The sequence below is a fragment of the Nycticebus coucang genome, chromosome 5 (assembly GCF_027406575.1).
Source record: "Nycticebus coucang isolate mNycCou1 chromosome 5, mNycCou1.pri, whole genome shotgun sequence".
NCBI lineage: Eukaryota > Metazoa > Chordata > Mammalia > Primates > Lorisidae > Nycticebus > Nycticebus coucang.
Window position 1 is genome coordinate 2,580,872 of NC_069784.1, and position 17,532 is coordinate 2,598,403.

The following is a 17,532-nucleotide window of genomic DNA, read 5'->3' on the forward strand; positions in this document are numbered from 1 at the left end:
CAGTTTTTACTGTGTGCTTTCGTTTCTTTGAACGTGGACTTTACTCACACATTTTACTGATGCTCTGCTCTATTCAAGGTTCAAAGTCAGAAAAGCAGGTGATTTTTGGAAGAGCTGATATGAGGGAAAAAGGATTAGAGATTCATCTTGCAACATACGAGTATTAGTTCAGTGATAGTAGAGCTGTACCAATGTTATATGCAAAATGTTGAGAAAACAGAGAGAGTAACCAAAGCTACCTGCAGGGCCGGTGAAGTTTTTACTGAGGAGAAATCATTGTATTTGGGTCTTTGAGTTTCAGGTCCTGAGTTAGGAAAGGGATGTTGCTGGTAGCTAGTTTGTGCAGAGGTATGGAGGCCTGAAAGATCACAGCCTTCTGTGCACCGCTGGTGTGGAGAGATAAGGGAGAGACGAGGCCGGAAAGGAAGGTGGGGATTGCACCCAGGATGTGGAGGGCATCCCGGTCACCCTCACGCACTTGGGCTTCCTTCTGTAAATTCAGGCCGATAGCAGAGATCTTCACGAAGGAAATGGCACAAGCAGTGTTCTAGAGGCTGTGAAAGCTGGTGGTTAGGATGAGGGGCGATAGGTAAGAACGTCAGTGAGGAATCTGAGAAACCAAGGCAGCAGCTCGCAGGACGGTGTTTACACAGCCAACAGGGAAGTGGCCTGGCACAGCCCTCAGTCTCTTCTCAGAGCTCTGTACTTTCTACTGTGGTTCCAAAGGGTCGGGTTAAATTATATCAGATGGGAGAAACGGCAGACAATAAAGAAGCAAAAGGAAGGCTTTAGCAGAATGATCATCTTTTCGTTGAACAGTCACTTGCTAATTAACTGCCATAATCCGTTCGAGGTGTAGCCAGAGAAAGCAGAAATGCCCGCTGAGGCAAGGCCTGGCACAGCTTTGGTTCACAGGGTTTTTCTTTCCCTACTACTCCCGGTACCCACCGTGGCTTCCCTGCCATTTGTCTTCCAGCCTCTTTACACACAATCTGTGAAAAGTAGAGAAAACCAACCAATAGCAGTGGCTCTAAGCTGCATATCTTATGAATAACACAGGCCCATGAGTCCTTTTTGCAATTAGGTTTGTTTTTCCACATCTGCTAGTATTATGGGTTTTAGGCTTTGTTCAGGTTTGTATCCTTTTTTTTTTTTTAAAGCCAATGTCTAATCTGAAATATAACTGGTATTTAATAACTGTTTTTTGTTTCTTATATTACCAAACGATTGAAAGTGGTAAGTGTTTTGGGGTTTTTTTTTTTGTTTTTTTTTTTTGCTTGTATTTGAGACACAGTCTCACTCTGTCACCCAGGCTAGAATGGTGTCAGCCTAGTTCACAGCAACCTTAACCTCCTGGGTTCAAGTGATCCTCCTGCCTCAGCCTCCAGAGTAGCTGGGACTACAGGGGTCCGCCACAATGCCAAACTAGTTTTTCTATTTTTGGTAGAGATGGGGACTCACTGCTGCTCAGGCTGGTCTCCAACTCCTGAGCTCAAGGGATCTTCCCACTTTGGCCTCACAGAGTGCTAGGATTACACGGCGCCCGGCCTGAAAGTGATGAGTTTTAAACAGCAGGATTTTTTTACCATCCCACTCAAGGATTTTGCATCCTTTTTCACAACTATATGATAGAAACCATTCTGCAAAGATGAGTGAAACCAGGTGGGCAGAGTGGAGAAAGCAGCTTTGCCTGGAAAGTGTATTAGTCAGCCTTGATCACGTCTTCGTTGTACTTGCTTCCTCTGTAAAATGGAGATAAAATACCCATCCTGCAGAGTTGCAGCCTCTCCTACAACTCTGGAACCTCCTGGAAGACAAGACGCGTAGCCCAGTAGTTGACACAGGTGCCAGCAAGCGGTAGGTACTGAATTAATGTTGACTGAATACGTGATCAGAAGTAATGATAATAAACCACCTGGCACATGATAGCAGCTCCAGAGAGCGCTTGTCACTGAGATACAGGTGACGGCCTTAGGGAGACTAGGAAAATGGCACAGAGCTGCCTGTTGCTTATCATATGTACGTTTACAAATCTATACTTTAATTCATAATGCTTAGAAATACGAAATAGTAGGAGTTACATATTCTTCAGATTGTTTTGTTTAAGGAAAATCTCAACAATGCAATGCTGTTGTTTTTGTCTTACGTTTTTAACTGTTTTTCTTTCCCGATTAAACATAGCACAAAGTTAACACAACACTGAAAAACTTAGTCAGGAAAGAGTTCCTTGTAAACAAGTCTAAAATTACCCAAACAACTTTACTGATAGTCCTCAATTGTTCCCTCAAAACCCTTAAACCTCCTTATTGCCACCCTCAAGGGTAGGAATGTTACAACAAGCACAAAAATCCCCTTTTCTACCTAAGGTGTGCTGTATGCTGAAAATTGGAAAACACCTATTTTTTCCACTGGCAACTTCATCTCAGTGCCATAAATAACATTGTCTCCTCCTTTTTATAATTAACCAAGGCCTCAGTAAGTTAAACTTTTATAATGAAAGGATCCATGAAAGTAGTTAATCTCCTCTAATACATACGCTGTTTCCCAAATAAACCAAAAAAAAGGTCATTTCCAGGAATGAGTTGTTTGTAAACTGTCAATTGAAAGTGGTCAAGTGTGTTTTGAGATGCCCTACTGGAACCTTTATGAAGTAATTATTGCCTTAATTTTCTTTTCTTTCTTTCTTTTTTTAGGCAGAGTCTCATGTTCTCGCCCTTGGTAGAGTAGAGTGCTGTAGCATCACAGCTCACAGCAACCTCACACTCTTGGGCTTAAGCAATTCTGTTGCCTCAACCTCATAAGTGGCTGGGACTACAGGTGCCCACCACAACACCCGGCTATTTTTTTGTAGCAGTTGTCATTATTGTTTAGCAGGCCCAGGCAAGGTTGGAACCCATCAGCCTTGGTGTATGTGGCTGGCGCCCTAACCACTGAGCTTCAGGTGCTGAGCCTGTTTCCTTAATTTTCAACTACATGGGTTAAGTTTCATTCTTTGATATATGGTAAAAGGCTGCAAACAGTGAGATATGTTCCCTTCTCATGAACAAAACTTAATGGCATGATCTGACACCAAGCCAACTCCCTCAAATTAAGAATTGAATTTTTTTTTTTTAAGAAACAGGTCTTGCTCTTTTGCCCAGGTTGGAGTGTGCAGTGGTGTAATCATAGGTCACTGTAACCTTAAACTGGGCTCAAGCCATCCTCCTACCTCAGCCTCTCTGGTAGCTGGGACCACGGATGTGTACAACCATGGGCAGCTAATTTTAAAATTTTCTGTAAAGATGGGGTCTTGCTATGTTGTCAGGCTGGTCTTGAACTCCTGGGCTCAACTGATCTTCCTGGCCTGGCCTCTCAAAGTACTGGGATTACAGGCATGAGCCACCAAGCTTGAATTTTTGTTCATTTTTTAACAATTCTTTAATAAACATAAGGTATGTGCGAAAAAGACTGCATTCAGGAAAACCACCAAGTAATATAAACGAGAGCTTAGTGTAGGCAAGCTCTATGCCAATTATAGCGAATTCTATGAGAAAATCAGACAAATACTCTGGCCTGAATGAATACACCATCTCGTGAAGCAATGTGATCTGTACACTGATATGTACAGTCCAAAGCAGATGATAGCCAGCAGCATAAGAAAGGTCCAAAAAATTGTTTAGGGTTTTTCAGAGGGTGCAAATCTCTGGAGAGTATGTAGGGATAGAATGGAGAAAAGGTCGGCCAATCTCTGATCAGAAGCAAGCACGGTATTTCACAAATGGCACAAAAACAATTGATTGAATATTGAATATAATTCTGCTAGGTGCGGCAGAAAATACACAGATGTAGCCTGGGAACACACTTACCCTTAAGAGCTCTATAATCTACAGGGAAATCATGGGCACTTCTTTAAAAAAAGAGATAAACATAGTCATTCATTTAATGCTATTTATTGAATGCCTATCGTCAGGTCCCCAGGCTACAAAAGTGAAAAGGCATCTGCCTTCAAGGGTGTGCATAATTCAGGAGGGACACCAGACCCCGGTGATGCAGGGAATAAATGATAACGAGATATATTCAGGACTCAAGTTTTCTGGGGGCAGGAGACTGAGGGAGGAAGGGATCTGCCAGATGGGTGTGAAGGGCATTCACAGCAGGAGAAGCAGGGTGTGGATTCGAGGCGTGCCTGAGCCTCGCATCTGGGGGACAAGGACGGGGCTCACGACATGCTGAGCTCCGGGCATTCTACCTGCAGCAACTCCTTACACTCACAACAGCCGTGCGGAAGTAAGCACTGTTACTATCCTCTTTCTGAAGTGGAAGACGAATGCTCGGGGACCTTAACGTGCTCAGAATCACCCTGTCAGCAAGAGGCGAGACTGTACGCAAGCGTGTCCTCCAGTGGTGAGTGATGAGGGAAGATGATCGGAGCCAGAGCACGCCTTTCCTGCAAGCCAAACTTTTCTCCACTAGGTGACAGAAGCCATTGGGCAGTAGGAGGTAAAGCTAAGAGGAGACGTTGGAGACATGTGTCACCACCACGGAAGAGTGAAGGCTGAGATGATGCCACCAAGTCCTAATGTGGGCATGGAAACGTGGCCAAGAGAAATCTGGTTCACACAAGGTTTAACAACTTTTTAAAAAAATCAATTGTAAACATTTAAATATGGGTAAATTTCTTAGACACATCCTGATTTCTATTGTCTTGAAAATGTCCTGCTCATGGTGACAATGGATCCGCATTCTGAGTGGAGATGATTGGCTGGAACTGAGCAGAGACCCTTCCCCTTTAGGAACTCCACGTTGCCACAGACCTCACTCCCCCCTATTATAGCTTGCTAGGCTCAGGTAGGTTCCTCTCTCCAATCCTTTTAGGCATGGGTGGTCCACCCTTTACCCCAAGAACAACATCTCTTAGTCTGAGGCTCAATCTTTCTCAGTAAAGTGAAGTGTTTGCACTGTCAGAATTTTTTTTTTTTTTGCAGTTTTGGCTGGGACCAGGCTTGAACCTGCCACCACCAGCATATAGGGCCGGCACCCTACTCCTTGAGCCACATGTGCCACCCTGCCCTATCAGAATTTCTTAAACTGTTATTAACTGTTGTTAATAAAGGGTACTATGGGCAGCGCCTGTGGCTCAAGGACTAGAGCATGGGCCCCATATACCAGAGGTGGTGGGTTCAAACCCAGCCCTGGCTAAAAACTGCAAAAAAAAGGTGCTTGTTAAAAATACGCTCCAAGACCCCTTCCCAGAAGCTCTAGATTAAGTGTGGCTGGGAAGTGAGAAGGCTCAGAATGCAGCAGCCCAATCCCACAGACGTGAACCACCTCACTTGGCTGACTTTCCTTTTTATAGAGAGTGTCTGACTATGTTGCCCAGGCCAGAAAATTCATTTTTAAATAAGTACTTTGGGTAATTCTTATTATAAAGGAAGTCTGAGAGACACCACATGCTCTGTCAAAGTTCTTCCAGCTGAAGACTCAGCAGAGCCACTCTCCACAAATCTCGGGGGTCAGGGAGGGAGAAGCCCCCACTTTAGGGTCAGCTTCCCGTCTCCCTTGATTTCTCTGCAAGAGTTGCAGGGACGCCCAGGGGACAGGTGTACCAGGAACGTCTGTTAGTTGGGGACAGAGTTAGAACTTATTAGTTAACTGAACTGCAAGGGCCACAAGAGGGGGAGAGCCTGCGGACAGAATGGCTCTTACCTCCCATTGAACTGACAGGTCACCAGATCTGTTATGAGCTAGACACAGCCCTGAGTGCTCTGAAGACCAGAAGCAGCCGAGCAGTGAGATCAGAACAGCCTGTTGTCGTAGGAGGAGCGTTGCTCCGTGTCAGGCCCACCGTGGGTGCTGGGAGTAAATGGGAGTAAGCTTCTACTTTTCTTATACCCACCAGCATTCTCTGCCTTACAGTGTGCTTTCACATTTATTAATTCATTTGATTCTCTGCTAAGCAACTGAGTCTCAGCAAAGTCAGAGGGGTCCCATGGCAAGGAAGCGGAAGAATCAGGATTGACCATGAACTCAGAGCTCTTTGTGCTAGAGCCTTCTGTTAGGGAGGCCACTTGGAGAGCAGAGATTAGCAGGAGGATCAAGTAAATGGAGTCTGATCTTTCATTTATCCATGAAGTGGGATAGAGCCTCAGGAAAACTAAAGGAAGCAAAGACAGGAGAGAGTTCTAAGAATTGTTCCCTTTCATCTCAGAACTGGAAAGGTTCTAAGGACTGTTGTAAAAGTGCTCTTTGTCCTCGAGTGCCTTTATGCCACGTCTTTTTCAGAATGAAGGGTCTGAGAAAGCATTTATGCAGAAATGCAGCAGGCTTTCTTAGTAGCATCACGTAGCGCGCATGATTAGATCACCACACTGTAATCTGAGCTGTGGAAATGAGCACCCAGGAGCGCAGCTCACCTGGAGGCTCTTCTGAGTCCAGGCTGCTTCTTCCCACCTAGAAAGGACAGGGCGGGCAAAAGGCCACACAGAGCTGGGCTCTGATCCCGGATCCTGGGATGGGAGAAAGTTAGTGCAACTTCTCTAAGCCTTCATTATTTCTCCTGTAAAACGGAGAAAATAAACAAGGCTTATACCATTGTGTTGTGAAAATGAAAGAATGCACAGACATCACAGCTCCTAGGTGTTGTGTGCCCGAATGTGATTACTCTATGCTTGCGCATTGCAGGGTTATATAAATACAAAAGAACCCCCCAATCTACTCAGCCCAACATAGCTGAGGACAGCTAGAGGCCATTCGATTAAATTAATTTTCACTAAATGGAGAGGAGGAGAAACTCCTTCCCATTCCCATTAACTTAATTGAGCTCTTTATCTCTCATTTGGATGGTCGGAACAGTTTCTGTTCAAATAAAGGGCTGAGCACATGGGTGTATCCAGCACTAGGTGAGGGTGACTGTGGTACAGTCTCACCTGCAGTCTAGCAGAGGAAGTGCAAGAAACTGACAGACCAAGGAAACCTTCAAATGCTGCATCCTGGCAAGTCTGGGCATGCACAGAATGTGTGTGTGTGTGTGTGTGTGTGTGTGTGTGTGTGTGTGTGTGTGTGTGTGTAGGGGGGTGGTCAGGAAGCCTTCCAGGAAAAGGTGATGTTTGACGTGTCTTAAAGCATGATTAGGACTGAATCAGGGGAGAAGGGTGTGGCTCACGTGTGGCTCTGTAAGTCTGAGAGTTTACGAGAGGATTAAGTGTTCAGGAAAGAACTGGAGAAGGGCTGGCTGGTAGGTAGAGAGGACGCAAAGGGACCCAGGCCCTTCTCAAGAGCATGGAGTTTGTCCCACAGGCAAGGAGGAGGTTTCGAAGATTTTATGTAGGAAAAAAAGATTCAAATTTGCATGTTCTGTGGTTCACAACTCTCAGATAGATTCAGTTGCCCAGACCACAGTGTGCTGGAAGGGCCATTTATCATTCTTGTCTGCCAGGGTCCCCTCCCTCTTTCTCTCCCCTAAGACCTTCTTTCTTAACAGCCCTTGCCCTAGCCTCAAATCTACCCAAGGCTAGATGTGTCTGACAGGGCCTGGTCAATCCTCCTGGCCACATGATTGGTTCATAGATCGATATGGTTAGAACTGTCAAGGACTGCTGGACGCCATCTTGCCTGCCACACAGAATAAGTCTGTTCAAGATAGGAGGCAGGGCCAGGTGCCCGGTGCGTGCCCAGTCCATGACCCTAGCTGCTGTGGAGGCTGAAGTAGGAGGATTGCTTGAGCTTGGAAGTTCCAGTCAGCCTGGGTAACATAGCAAGACTTTGCCATCCATAGAAAAACAAAAACAAACAAAAACCACCACTAATTAAAAGAAAAAAGGAGGCTGGACACAGGGGCTTGTGCCTATAATCCTAGCAACCCTGGGAGGTCAAGGCAGGAGGATTGCATGAAGTCAGGAGTTCAAGACCAGCCTGAGGAAGAGTGAAACCATGTCTCTACTAAAAATAGAAAAATTAGCTGGGTGTGGTGTCAGTTGCCTGTAGTCCCAGCCACGGGGAGGCTGAGGCAGGAGGATCACTTGAGCCCCAGAGTTTGAGGCTGATGTGAGCCATGATGACTCCACTGTACTCCTGGGCAATAGAGTGAGACCCTGTCTTAAGAACACCACCACAAAATATAGGGAGGGATGACAGGAAGGGATGATTGTGTTGACTGAAAATCAAGGACATTCACACTAAAATGGAGACAGCAAAAGAAGTTGGAAGAGAAGACTGTATACAGAAATATCATGAAATAAATGTTTCAATCTTAACAAAAAGTGAAACCATAGCATAAAAAAAGGAATAGGATATGGAGCTAAGGGAATAGCTGGAGGGCTTCATCTTGATGGGAGGCGGGAAGGTTGGGGGCGTTGCTTCTCATGTATAACTGGATGGATGTGATCAGGACGCCCACCCACCTGTCTCCATCACACTCACTGGATTCCCAGTGGGTACTGGGAGCGAGAAGTTTCAGAATTCAGGCCGGATGGCCCGGACATTCTTCTGATGGAGAAGTAGGAGTACTGCACAGCAGAAAGGAGATACATGGGGTGTGGAGTTTGAGGAGGGTGAGAAGGGTTTAGAGGAGTTGAACAAGGACTAGCAGGGACACTGAAATACCACGGGCTCATCCACCCGGGCGTTAGAAACAGCACCACCAGCTCCTCTCCACGGCAGTTCATTCGAGTTATCTTTGTGGTGAGAAAGGTTATCATGTCAAGACTCCATTTAGAAATCTCTACCAGCTCCCCCACCCCTCATTCAGTACAAACTCTTGGCCATTGGTGATTTGGCCCGACCATCCTCCCCAGCTTCAAGCACTTTGTCCTGTACCATGTCTGCCACAGAGATCTGTCGCGTTGACACCCCAGCCTTCTTTAGACTCTAAGGGCTTTTGCACACGTTATTTTCACTGTTGAGAATACCCTTTCTCTATTCTTTACCAACCAACCCCTTCTCATCCTTCAAAGCCCAACAATAGGTTGCTTCCTCTGTGAAATCTTTTTGGAGTTATTCAGGAAGAGCAGAGTAACCTGGTGGTGTTACTCTTTACCAAATTGCATAATAGTGCCTCTGTTCACCTCCTGCTCCCATCCCCCACTCCCCCACCTCCGCTGTCCTGGGAGACCCTGCTCTGTCCTGGGTTTATCCTAGGCCGTACCTTCCACAGTGCTAGTAAGAGCTTTGTCCTGTTTCTGTAAACCTAATGTCTTGTCTTTCACATTTCATGTTTGAGTGAGGTATTTTCTGCTTGGAGCTACGTTTTATGAACTCATGAGTTGTATTTATTAAAGAACTTTGCTCACTTAATTCTCTAGGTTGGAGGCAGTCCATATTCAAAATACCTTTCTACGATTCATTTTTTCCTTTAAAATTCATTCTAGTCCTGCTGATGCGTCAGTAGCTTGAATATCAGGAAGTGATTCTTTTTTTTGTAGAGACAGAGTCTCACTTTATTGCCCTCAGTAGAGTACCGTGGTGTTACAGCTCACAGCAACCTCCAACTCCTGTGCTTACGCGATTCTCTTGCCTCAGCCTCCCAAGTAGCTGGGACTACAGGTGCCCACCACAATGCCTGGCTATTACTTTTGTTGCAGTTTGGCCAGGGCTGGGTTTGAACCTGCCACCCCCAGTATATGGGGCTGGCACCCCGTTCACTGAGCCACAGGCGCCACCCAGGAAGTGACTCTTTAAATATCTTTTAAATATCTGTAATTATACACAGCAAACCCATTACTCTGATTTACAGCTCAAGGAGGGAGGTGCAGAATGACCTGGAGATGGCAGGAGAGATGCCGTCCTCTCAAATTTATATAAAATTAAATCTTTTATTTTTTATTGGAGAGTCTTGTTCTGTGACCTGGGCTAGGATTCAGTGGTGTGATTGCAGCTCACTGTAATCTCAAACTCCTATACAAAAGCAATCCTCCTGCCTCAGCCTCCCGAGCAGCTGGGACTTGAGATGTGCACCACCGCCGCAGGCTGACGCTTCTATTTTTTCTAGAGATAGAGTCTTGCTATGTTGCTCAGGCTGGCCTCCTGCCTTGGCCTCCGACAGTGCTGGGATGACAGGCATGAGCCTTAATCCTTGAAAAAAAAAAATAGATGAGGAAACAGACTAGAAGTCACACATGTTCTAAGGTCACGCAACAAATTAGTGGTAATCAGACCAGCACAGTTCCTGATTCCAAGGTGTGAGCTCTCTTACATTTTCTGCCACTGTGCAAAATGTGGGATCCTTAAGCACATCAAATGTGGTCTGGACCTCTTCACACTTCCGTTTCCTTGTAGCTAAAGTGGGGATAATAATGGTAGAGATCTCCTGGATTTGTTGGGAGAATTAAAAGAATAAACACAAATGCTAAGAATAGTTCCTGGTCCTACCAAACACCCGCAAGAGACCACGGTTCATTCTTAAGGCTGGGATATTATACTCTTGGCTACTTAAGAACTTATGTGCTCACTTCGCCTTACTTAAAAATACAGAATTATTAGTTCAATCCTATTCAAGTTGTGCTAGGAACATGAAGGCGGCCCACATGCTCTGGAATCTGCCTGACTGGGGTTTATAAACCTGGGATCTGTAGTTTTCAGCTGCAGAATCTAGCACAACTTTAATTTCTCTGAGTCTCAGTTTTCTCATCTGTAAAATGAAGTTCAGTTACATTTACTTTTCCTTAGAGAACTTATGTGAGGCTTAACGGAGGGCAGGTGCAGAATGCGGGCCTGGCCTGATGTCTGGAGTTCAGTGTCCAACGCCCCTTTCCCCAGAGCCTTGCACCATGTCTGTGAACACCCTCAGATGTCCCATGGCCCATGCTGAAATGTACATACTTCACTGTCATCAGATATAATGGGTTTACAGGGTGTCCCAAAAGTTCCCCTAGAGTCACCATACTTAGGGAAAATGTAACTAAATATACCCGTATTTACACTATAAAATATTTACAAATATTCTCCATGTGTTGGCCACCTCTTTGTAAAATTTTGTAGTGCACTGGCCATAGAAAATATTTCAAGGTTAAAAGTAGAAATAGGAACCTGACTTCCCTATGTGGATGACTCTTAGGAGTGTGCCTGACTCTTGGAGTGTGGCTCTTAGAGGGGATGCTTGTCTTTTGAGATGTTAGAAGGCTTCTTTACAACATTTGCCATATCCTTGGAGAAGCTATACTATTATATACTTATGTTTAAAAAATGTACATTAGGGCTGGGCAAGGTGGCTCACACCTGTAATCCCAGTACTGTGGTTGGCCAAGGTAGGTGGATCCACTGAGCTCAGGAGTTCAAGGGAAGCCTCAAAAAGAGTTAGACTCTGTCTCTGCTAAAAATAGAGAAACTAGTTGGGCTTCAGGGCAGTTGCCTGTGGCCCCAGCTACTCGGGAGGCTGAGGCAGGAGGATCACTTCAGCCCAGGAGTCTGAGGTTGCTCTGAGCTATGCAGAGGCCACAATACTCTAGCCTAAGGCAAGAAAGGGAGACCCCCCAAAAAGTAAATTGGCTTTTAAATTTATTTTAAAAGGAAACTTTATATCACGTAGTAGAAGTTCTAGTTTTCCTAATACACACAACTACACAATTAGTAAGTTAGAAAATTAACACGTGTACTACCTAAATCTCACATGTCAACCTCTAAAGTTGGCCTTTCCTGATCCCAGGGGACTTTAGTGGCCACATGTGCTTGGCTCAGAGATGGCAGCATTATCCATGTTTGTTCAGGGAGTGACAGCTTCAGCCTGCCTCAGCACGCAAACTTACAGACCCACCGGGCACTTACACTGCCACACGGTCAGGACCAGAGTTACAGATGAAGCCCTCTTATCGTGGAGCAGGGTGGGAGGTGACTGGCTCTGCAGGGCAGAAGTAGCCACTCTCACACATGCCTCAACTGCAAATTTATTAGAGTTCTTATCACGATGGATTGCAACCATTTCAATCACTTGCTTTCATCACTGGATAGATTGTTCAGGAGAATTCAGAGAGTATAGGGTATAGGAATGTTTTAAATGTGAAACTAGTTCTCAGTGATGCCTAAACCGTCACTGCTACTGCCACTGCTCTGCACCAAGCATCGCTGCCCCCGAGCTCGACTCAGGGCAATGGTCTTCTGCAGACCAGGTGTCAGGCCATCAGCACTTCAGCATGTATTTACCACAACTGCATTGTCCTCCAAGGGTAGAGAAAATACTGGTTTCTGAAAAAGTTGACAGGTTAGGTGCGGGTTCCCTAGCCTAACCGCACATTTGCCCAGGACTGGCCTACAGTTAATGTCTTTAATAGGCTTGACTCAGATAAGGAGACAGTAATTGGGGCCAGAGGTTACTTGCCGTTCACAGTGAAGGGGTAGAGCAGGAAGAAGGGCCACGATCGGAAAAGGAGGCGAAGGCTCTCGCCACCCCAGGGCAGGCAGAGGGCTAGAGCTGATGGCGGCACCGGGTTCCACACACGCGGTCAGAGCCCTCCCTGAGATCGTGTACCTAGCACAGGAAGACACACATCGACTGTCTACTGGGCCCTGAATAAGGCTTATAAAGCCCCAGATGAAAAGGCTCGGGTGAACACACGTGTTCACGGGTAACCAATCCTCCTGCCAAGGAAAAACTTGGAGAGCTGAGAAGCCAGGGAACATGCACCTCCCCACCAAACCCCCACCACTCCCCAGGGGCTCCCTCTGTTGCTCGGCTAGAGCACAGAGGCATCCTAGCCCTCAGCAACCTCAAACTCCTGGGCTTAAGCATTCTCCAGCCTCAGCCTCCCGAGTAGCTGGGACTATACGTATGTGCCCCATACTCAGCTAACATTTTTAGGAGAGATGGGGATCTTTCTCTTGCTTAGGCTGGTCTCAAATGAAGCTCCCTTTTCGGCCTCCCGGAGTGCTGGCACCGAGTTTCTTGTTCACTCTGAGACAGTGTGCATTTCACCTGCCTCCTTAGCTTCCTGGCCCCCGCCCCCCCAGTCCTGCCATCCTGCACTGAGTTACAAGGACTTCTGTAATTTGGTCAGAACTGGTGATGTGCTGGTCAGTTGTTACCTACTTTTCATAAGGAAACTAAGCTTTTCAGTTCTCTCCTAAGGGGCTGCCTTTGAGTGCCAGCTCTCAGGCCTAGTGCCCTAGGACTGCCCTCACTTGTCCCCAGGAATCCCAGCCTTGGGGCGAGGGCCAGAAGCCGCAGGCGCTTGGACAAACAAGGTGAATATGAATCACTGCGAGTGGATGACCTTGCCCTTTGTTATCTGTTCCCATGGTCACGGCTGGTCTCGGCCTGGGAAACGCCCCTCACAGGCTGGCAGCACCAAGTCACTCCCCGATATGCAGCCTGCACCGTCTCCTTGAAGCTCATATGACGGTCGCAGGAGCGACCTTCCGCTTTTGTTTCCAGAGGCTTCATTCCAAAGCGCTGTTTCTTCTCAGACTCCCCCTCAGCGCCGGCTCCCTGGGAAGGCTTCTTGGGGCCTCGCTGAGGGGGCTGCTCCTTCCTCTGGGCTCCCAGGCACTCTGGGTTCTCCCGAGTTACAGCTCTTGTCACAGGATACTATAATGCCCAGTTTGTGCATCTGTCATCCCCACCCTACTTGCTCTGGACCGGCAGCTTCCCCCAGGCAGGTGCCTTGCTCATTTGCGTGTCACCAGAGCCTGACTCAGCCCCTTGCCCCTAGCAGATGCTCAGAAAAGAAATGAAGGGAAGAGAAGTGGCTTTTTATCACATTGAGCAAAACAGGCCGGGATGATACAATGAGGTGCTGACACAGTAAAGAAAGCAACAGTGCTTTCATCAATGAAACTTCTTTCAGATCTGAACATGCTAGCTGTGAAGTAAATACTTTTATTCTTTCCATAGGACAGATTTCCAAACGATCACAGTGTTAAGGTTAATAAGATGCTGGACAGAAGAGCAGCCAAAGAATGTTGTAACAAAATCTCACCAATGATACATCAAATGTAGATTTACTGAGACATCAAGAGAATGTGTTTGTATTCTAAAAATAAGACATTACAGTAACCAAGCCCATAAAATTAGGAAAAAAAGCACTGTATAACAAAAGGCCTTTTTAAGCTACTAAATAAGCATGTTATAGACAAACCAATTTTATACTGAAGCAGCTTATAGCACCAGGACTAGCAGAGGGCTGGGGTCACTGGATGGGACAGGACCTCCGCCATCACCTGCTCCCAGCTAGCTCCTCATTTAACCAAGGGAGAAATGAAGGCCCAAAGAGATGACGTCCCTTGTCCAAAGTCACAGGCACAGAATCAACTAGGAAACGACACAGCATTAACACCCTGGCCACTTCAGCTCAGTGCTTGGTTCAGTTTGATACATTGTTCCGTTTGGTGCATTTTTTTCCTATTAACAGGTCTACCATAAAATAAATCACTACAACCCATTATATGTGCATGTACAGTCTGGTATTGCACCTCACTGAGAAATGGAGTGTGTATTTCTTGGACCTATATATCTCTTAAATTAAAAGTCAGTAATCTGTCAAGACGACACTAGTTATAGATTGGTTGAGAAGACGGCATTTGAAGAGAAAATTTGGCACATCTTCCACAATGTAAGATAACCTATGCTTCAAAATCATTGGTATAAAGTTGTGGTTTCTTCTTGATGGATTAAGAGATTAAACAATCCAAACAGGGAAAAGTCAATCAGATCTTTCCTTTAAATGCTAAGAAAGATGGCACTTTTTAAAATAATTTAAAAACCTTTTTTTAGAGAAAAAATAGCTGCAACCGATAGCTTGTGAACCACCCAGTATATAAAATATTTCCCTGTTAAAAAAATGTGTTTCTGTAAAATATTTTGTAGTCATGAAATCTTGCCATGGTCCTGTGGCCTGGATAGATTTATGAAGTATCACAATGAAAATAGAAAAGATCACTGCTAACAGAAGCAGCATTAAAGACAAAGTATTCTGAACATATTTAAATAGTTCATGAAATGAAGCCCAGAAGTTGCCTGTACGCATGAGAAAGTCATTGTAGTGGTAGGTGGGAAAACACACACTGGGCATTTATCATCATAAACCAGCTGCTGCAGACACAAACTGTGGCTTCGTAACTAGAATAAAGCCTGATAAATAAAACTGACTTTTTCTTCGATAGATGCCTAGTTATAAGTAAATCAATATTTAGCTACAGTTTTTCTTCTCTTGGATCCAGCATCCTTTTTTAAGTGAACATGGCCTATACCTGGTGAGGAAGTTACACGGCATATAACATAACCTTTATCATATCTGACCCCGGAAAATAAAATCTTAGAACCCCAAATCTACTGCTCACCACCACAAGCAAATTAACATATGGCAAAACATATTTACTATTAAAGAGCATATTTTAGTACTAAATAAACTACGTTTACTATCAACATGGAGATAACAGCATAATAGAATTTCATGAAAACCTTTTGTAATAAGCTGTAGTATAAATGTTTAAAGAAACATGATAATCAGTGAAAAGGCTAGCATTTTGAAACTATCTGTAGAAAAATATAATGTCTCATTAGGTGAAGCAATAAATGTAAAGTTCTTAGTGTACATATCAAATTTCACCCTTTGAAACGTACAACCTTTATCTTTCCCCAAATAGGTATCGATCACGTTTTTGAAACCCAGGCAGAGTGCAGAACCGAGCTGAGGACACAGGTCAAGGGCAGTGCCCTGATTTTTCACACGGTCTTGGAAAGTGAGGGCCAATCACCACGCTGACAAGACAGACTTGGAGGAACCTGAATGCTGCTGTGAACAGTTTGAAGACAGTGCTGCACCTGTTAACCCTCAGTGGGCGGACCACTCACAGCCCAGATATCAGATCCTAAAGGGGCCTGAGCCGCAGAGCAGATGGCATAAATCTAGGGAAGCTGTTGTAAATAATTCCTTCTTGGGTTAAACCCTTTATTTTTAGTGAAGTGAGAATGATTAAAACATTAAAAGCTTTGTATGTGGTTTAGCATTTATGTGCTTCCCTAATTAAGCATTTAAAAGTAGGAGCCTCTTCCTCTCCGATAAAGTCAAGATGTCCTCTTGGCCACAGGAAATTTCTTCTTTTGGGATCCCCTACTGTAAACCCCAAGGCTGTGAGGGATATATTCATTCCCTGGGGAAAATCAAGGAGTCAGATACCTATGGGCTGGACACTTTGGGCCCCAAGCAGGGCACCACAGAATCTGCACCTCTCCCCAGCCAACTGCACCTGTCTTGCACAAGACAGGGATGAAGCTGCAGACCCCCGAGAAGACTGAGAATCTTGATAGTCTTAGACTTTTTGTAGGTTTCCTTTCCACGGTTCTCCACCCACCTGAGGTTGGGGAGGGGAACGTTACTGTTTCTGCACAGGGATGCTGTAGCATCTGAAGGCAGAGAGAGGGAGCATGTGCTGACCACACATTCCTGCTCCTCGTGCCGGCTCCTGTTACTTCACCTCATTCCAATCATCGGGTGGACATTCCAGGTGTCTGTCCCTAATCCAGTAGGGAACATGAGCCTGGGAGCACAGCTGCATGGGATCCTCCCACCAGTCTCCTCCCCTTCCCTTGATTCTGCCACTGATGCCCAAAAGGCTCCTTGTGAATTAATACCATGTATTACCGAACGGCTTTCAGTTCAGTTTAAAATTTTTAATTGGCACAGTTCATCACAGCCTAAGAGGTCCAGCAGGATTCGAGGAGAGGACAGATGACTGTACTACTTGATCACAACAAATACGTTTTGGGTGCTCTTTACTTTTTGTACACTAACTATGAAAGACATTTTTATTTTCTCTATTCACAGTTCAAGATAAAGATAACTTCTGGAACTGAGAAACTGATGGATTACAGAGAGGGAAGACTTTTAAGCAACCAGCTTTGCTATGTGTATACACAGAGACTTATATACACACAAAATACCCCCGTCCTTAGTATACTGTACAGGTTGGCACAACTTTATTAGGAACATATGATACAGGGTTTCAGGATTTAAGTTATTCTTGGCATTTTAATTTGACAGGTGCTTAAGCCATTTAGGTCTTGACACAGCTGCACCAACTGTATATTTAAAGTGTGTGTTTTAAAACAGGCCCAGATCAACTTTCCTTAAACAGTAACCCAACATAACACCACAGTTAACAAATGGAAAACAAGATTGTTATTGTGTATAGGGCATTTTAAATGAAGAGCAACTTGGAAAATAAAGACCTCAGAGTCCATTGTTCCAAGTTAAGAGCATTTTAGTTATGAGCAGTGGTTACCAAATAAGCTGAAGGTAAATCTCTTCAAGGAGCTTCTCGTCCTTGGCTTTGTGGAGAAGAGGCGAGGAAGCGTGTCACCCTTCCATTATAAGATGGTGCAAGTTTTTTTATCCTTGAAAGGGTTTTCTGAAGTTGGTATCCCTATCAGCAAAGGGTCACTCCTGGCGTGTTCCTCACAGTATGACATGAGGTCCGCTGATGCTTTCGAAACCTGATGTGGAGACAAACCAAAGCAAACAAGACAGACTTTATTTCCACACTTGCAGGGTGTATCTGAGCGCTGAGCCACTGAGTGGGAGACAGGTTTGAACAGGATCAGAGTCACAGCATCACTCTGGGGTTACT

The 17,532-nt window shown here is 45.2% G+C and overlaps 1 protein-coding gene across 20 annotated transcripts in view; it reads right to left on the reverse strand.

Annotated features, from left to right (window-relative positions):
• Positions 1-14,653: 14,653 nt before the first annotated feature.
• Positions 14,654-17,532, reverse strand: part of GNG12 (G protein subunit gamma 12) — a 122,817-nt gene continuing 119,938 nt past the window's right edge. For all 20 annotated transcript variants that reach the window (XM_053590968.1, XM_053590976.1, XM_053590966.1 and 17 more), the window contains one exon: positions 14,654-17,398. In XM_053590968.1, coding sequence (XP_053446943.1) covers positions 17,273-17,398 — 126 coding nt within the window. In that variant the 3' untranslated portion in view covers positions 14,654-17,272. The remainder of the gene's footprint in view (positions 17,399-17,532) is intronic.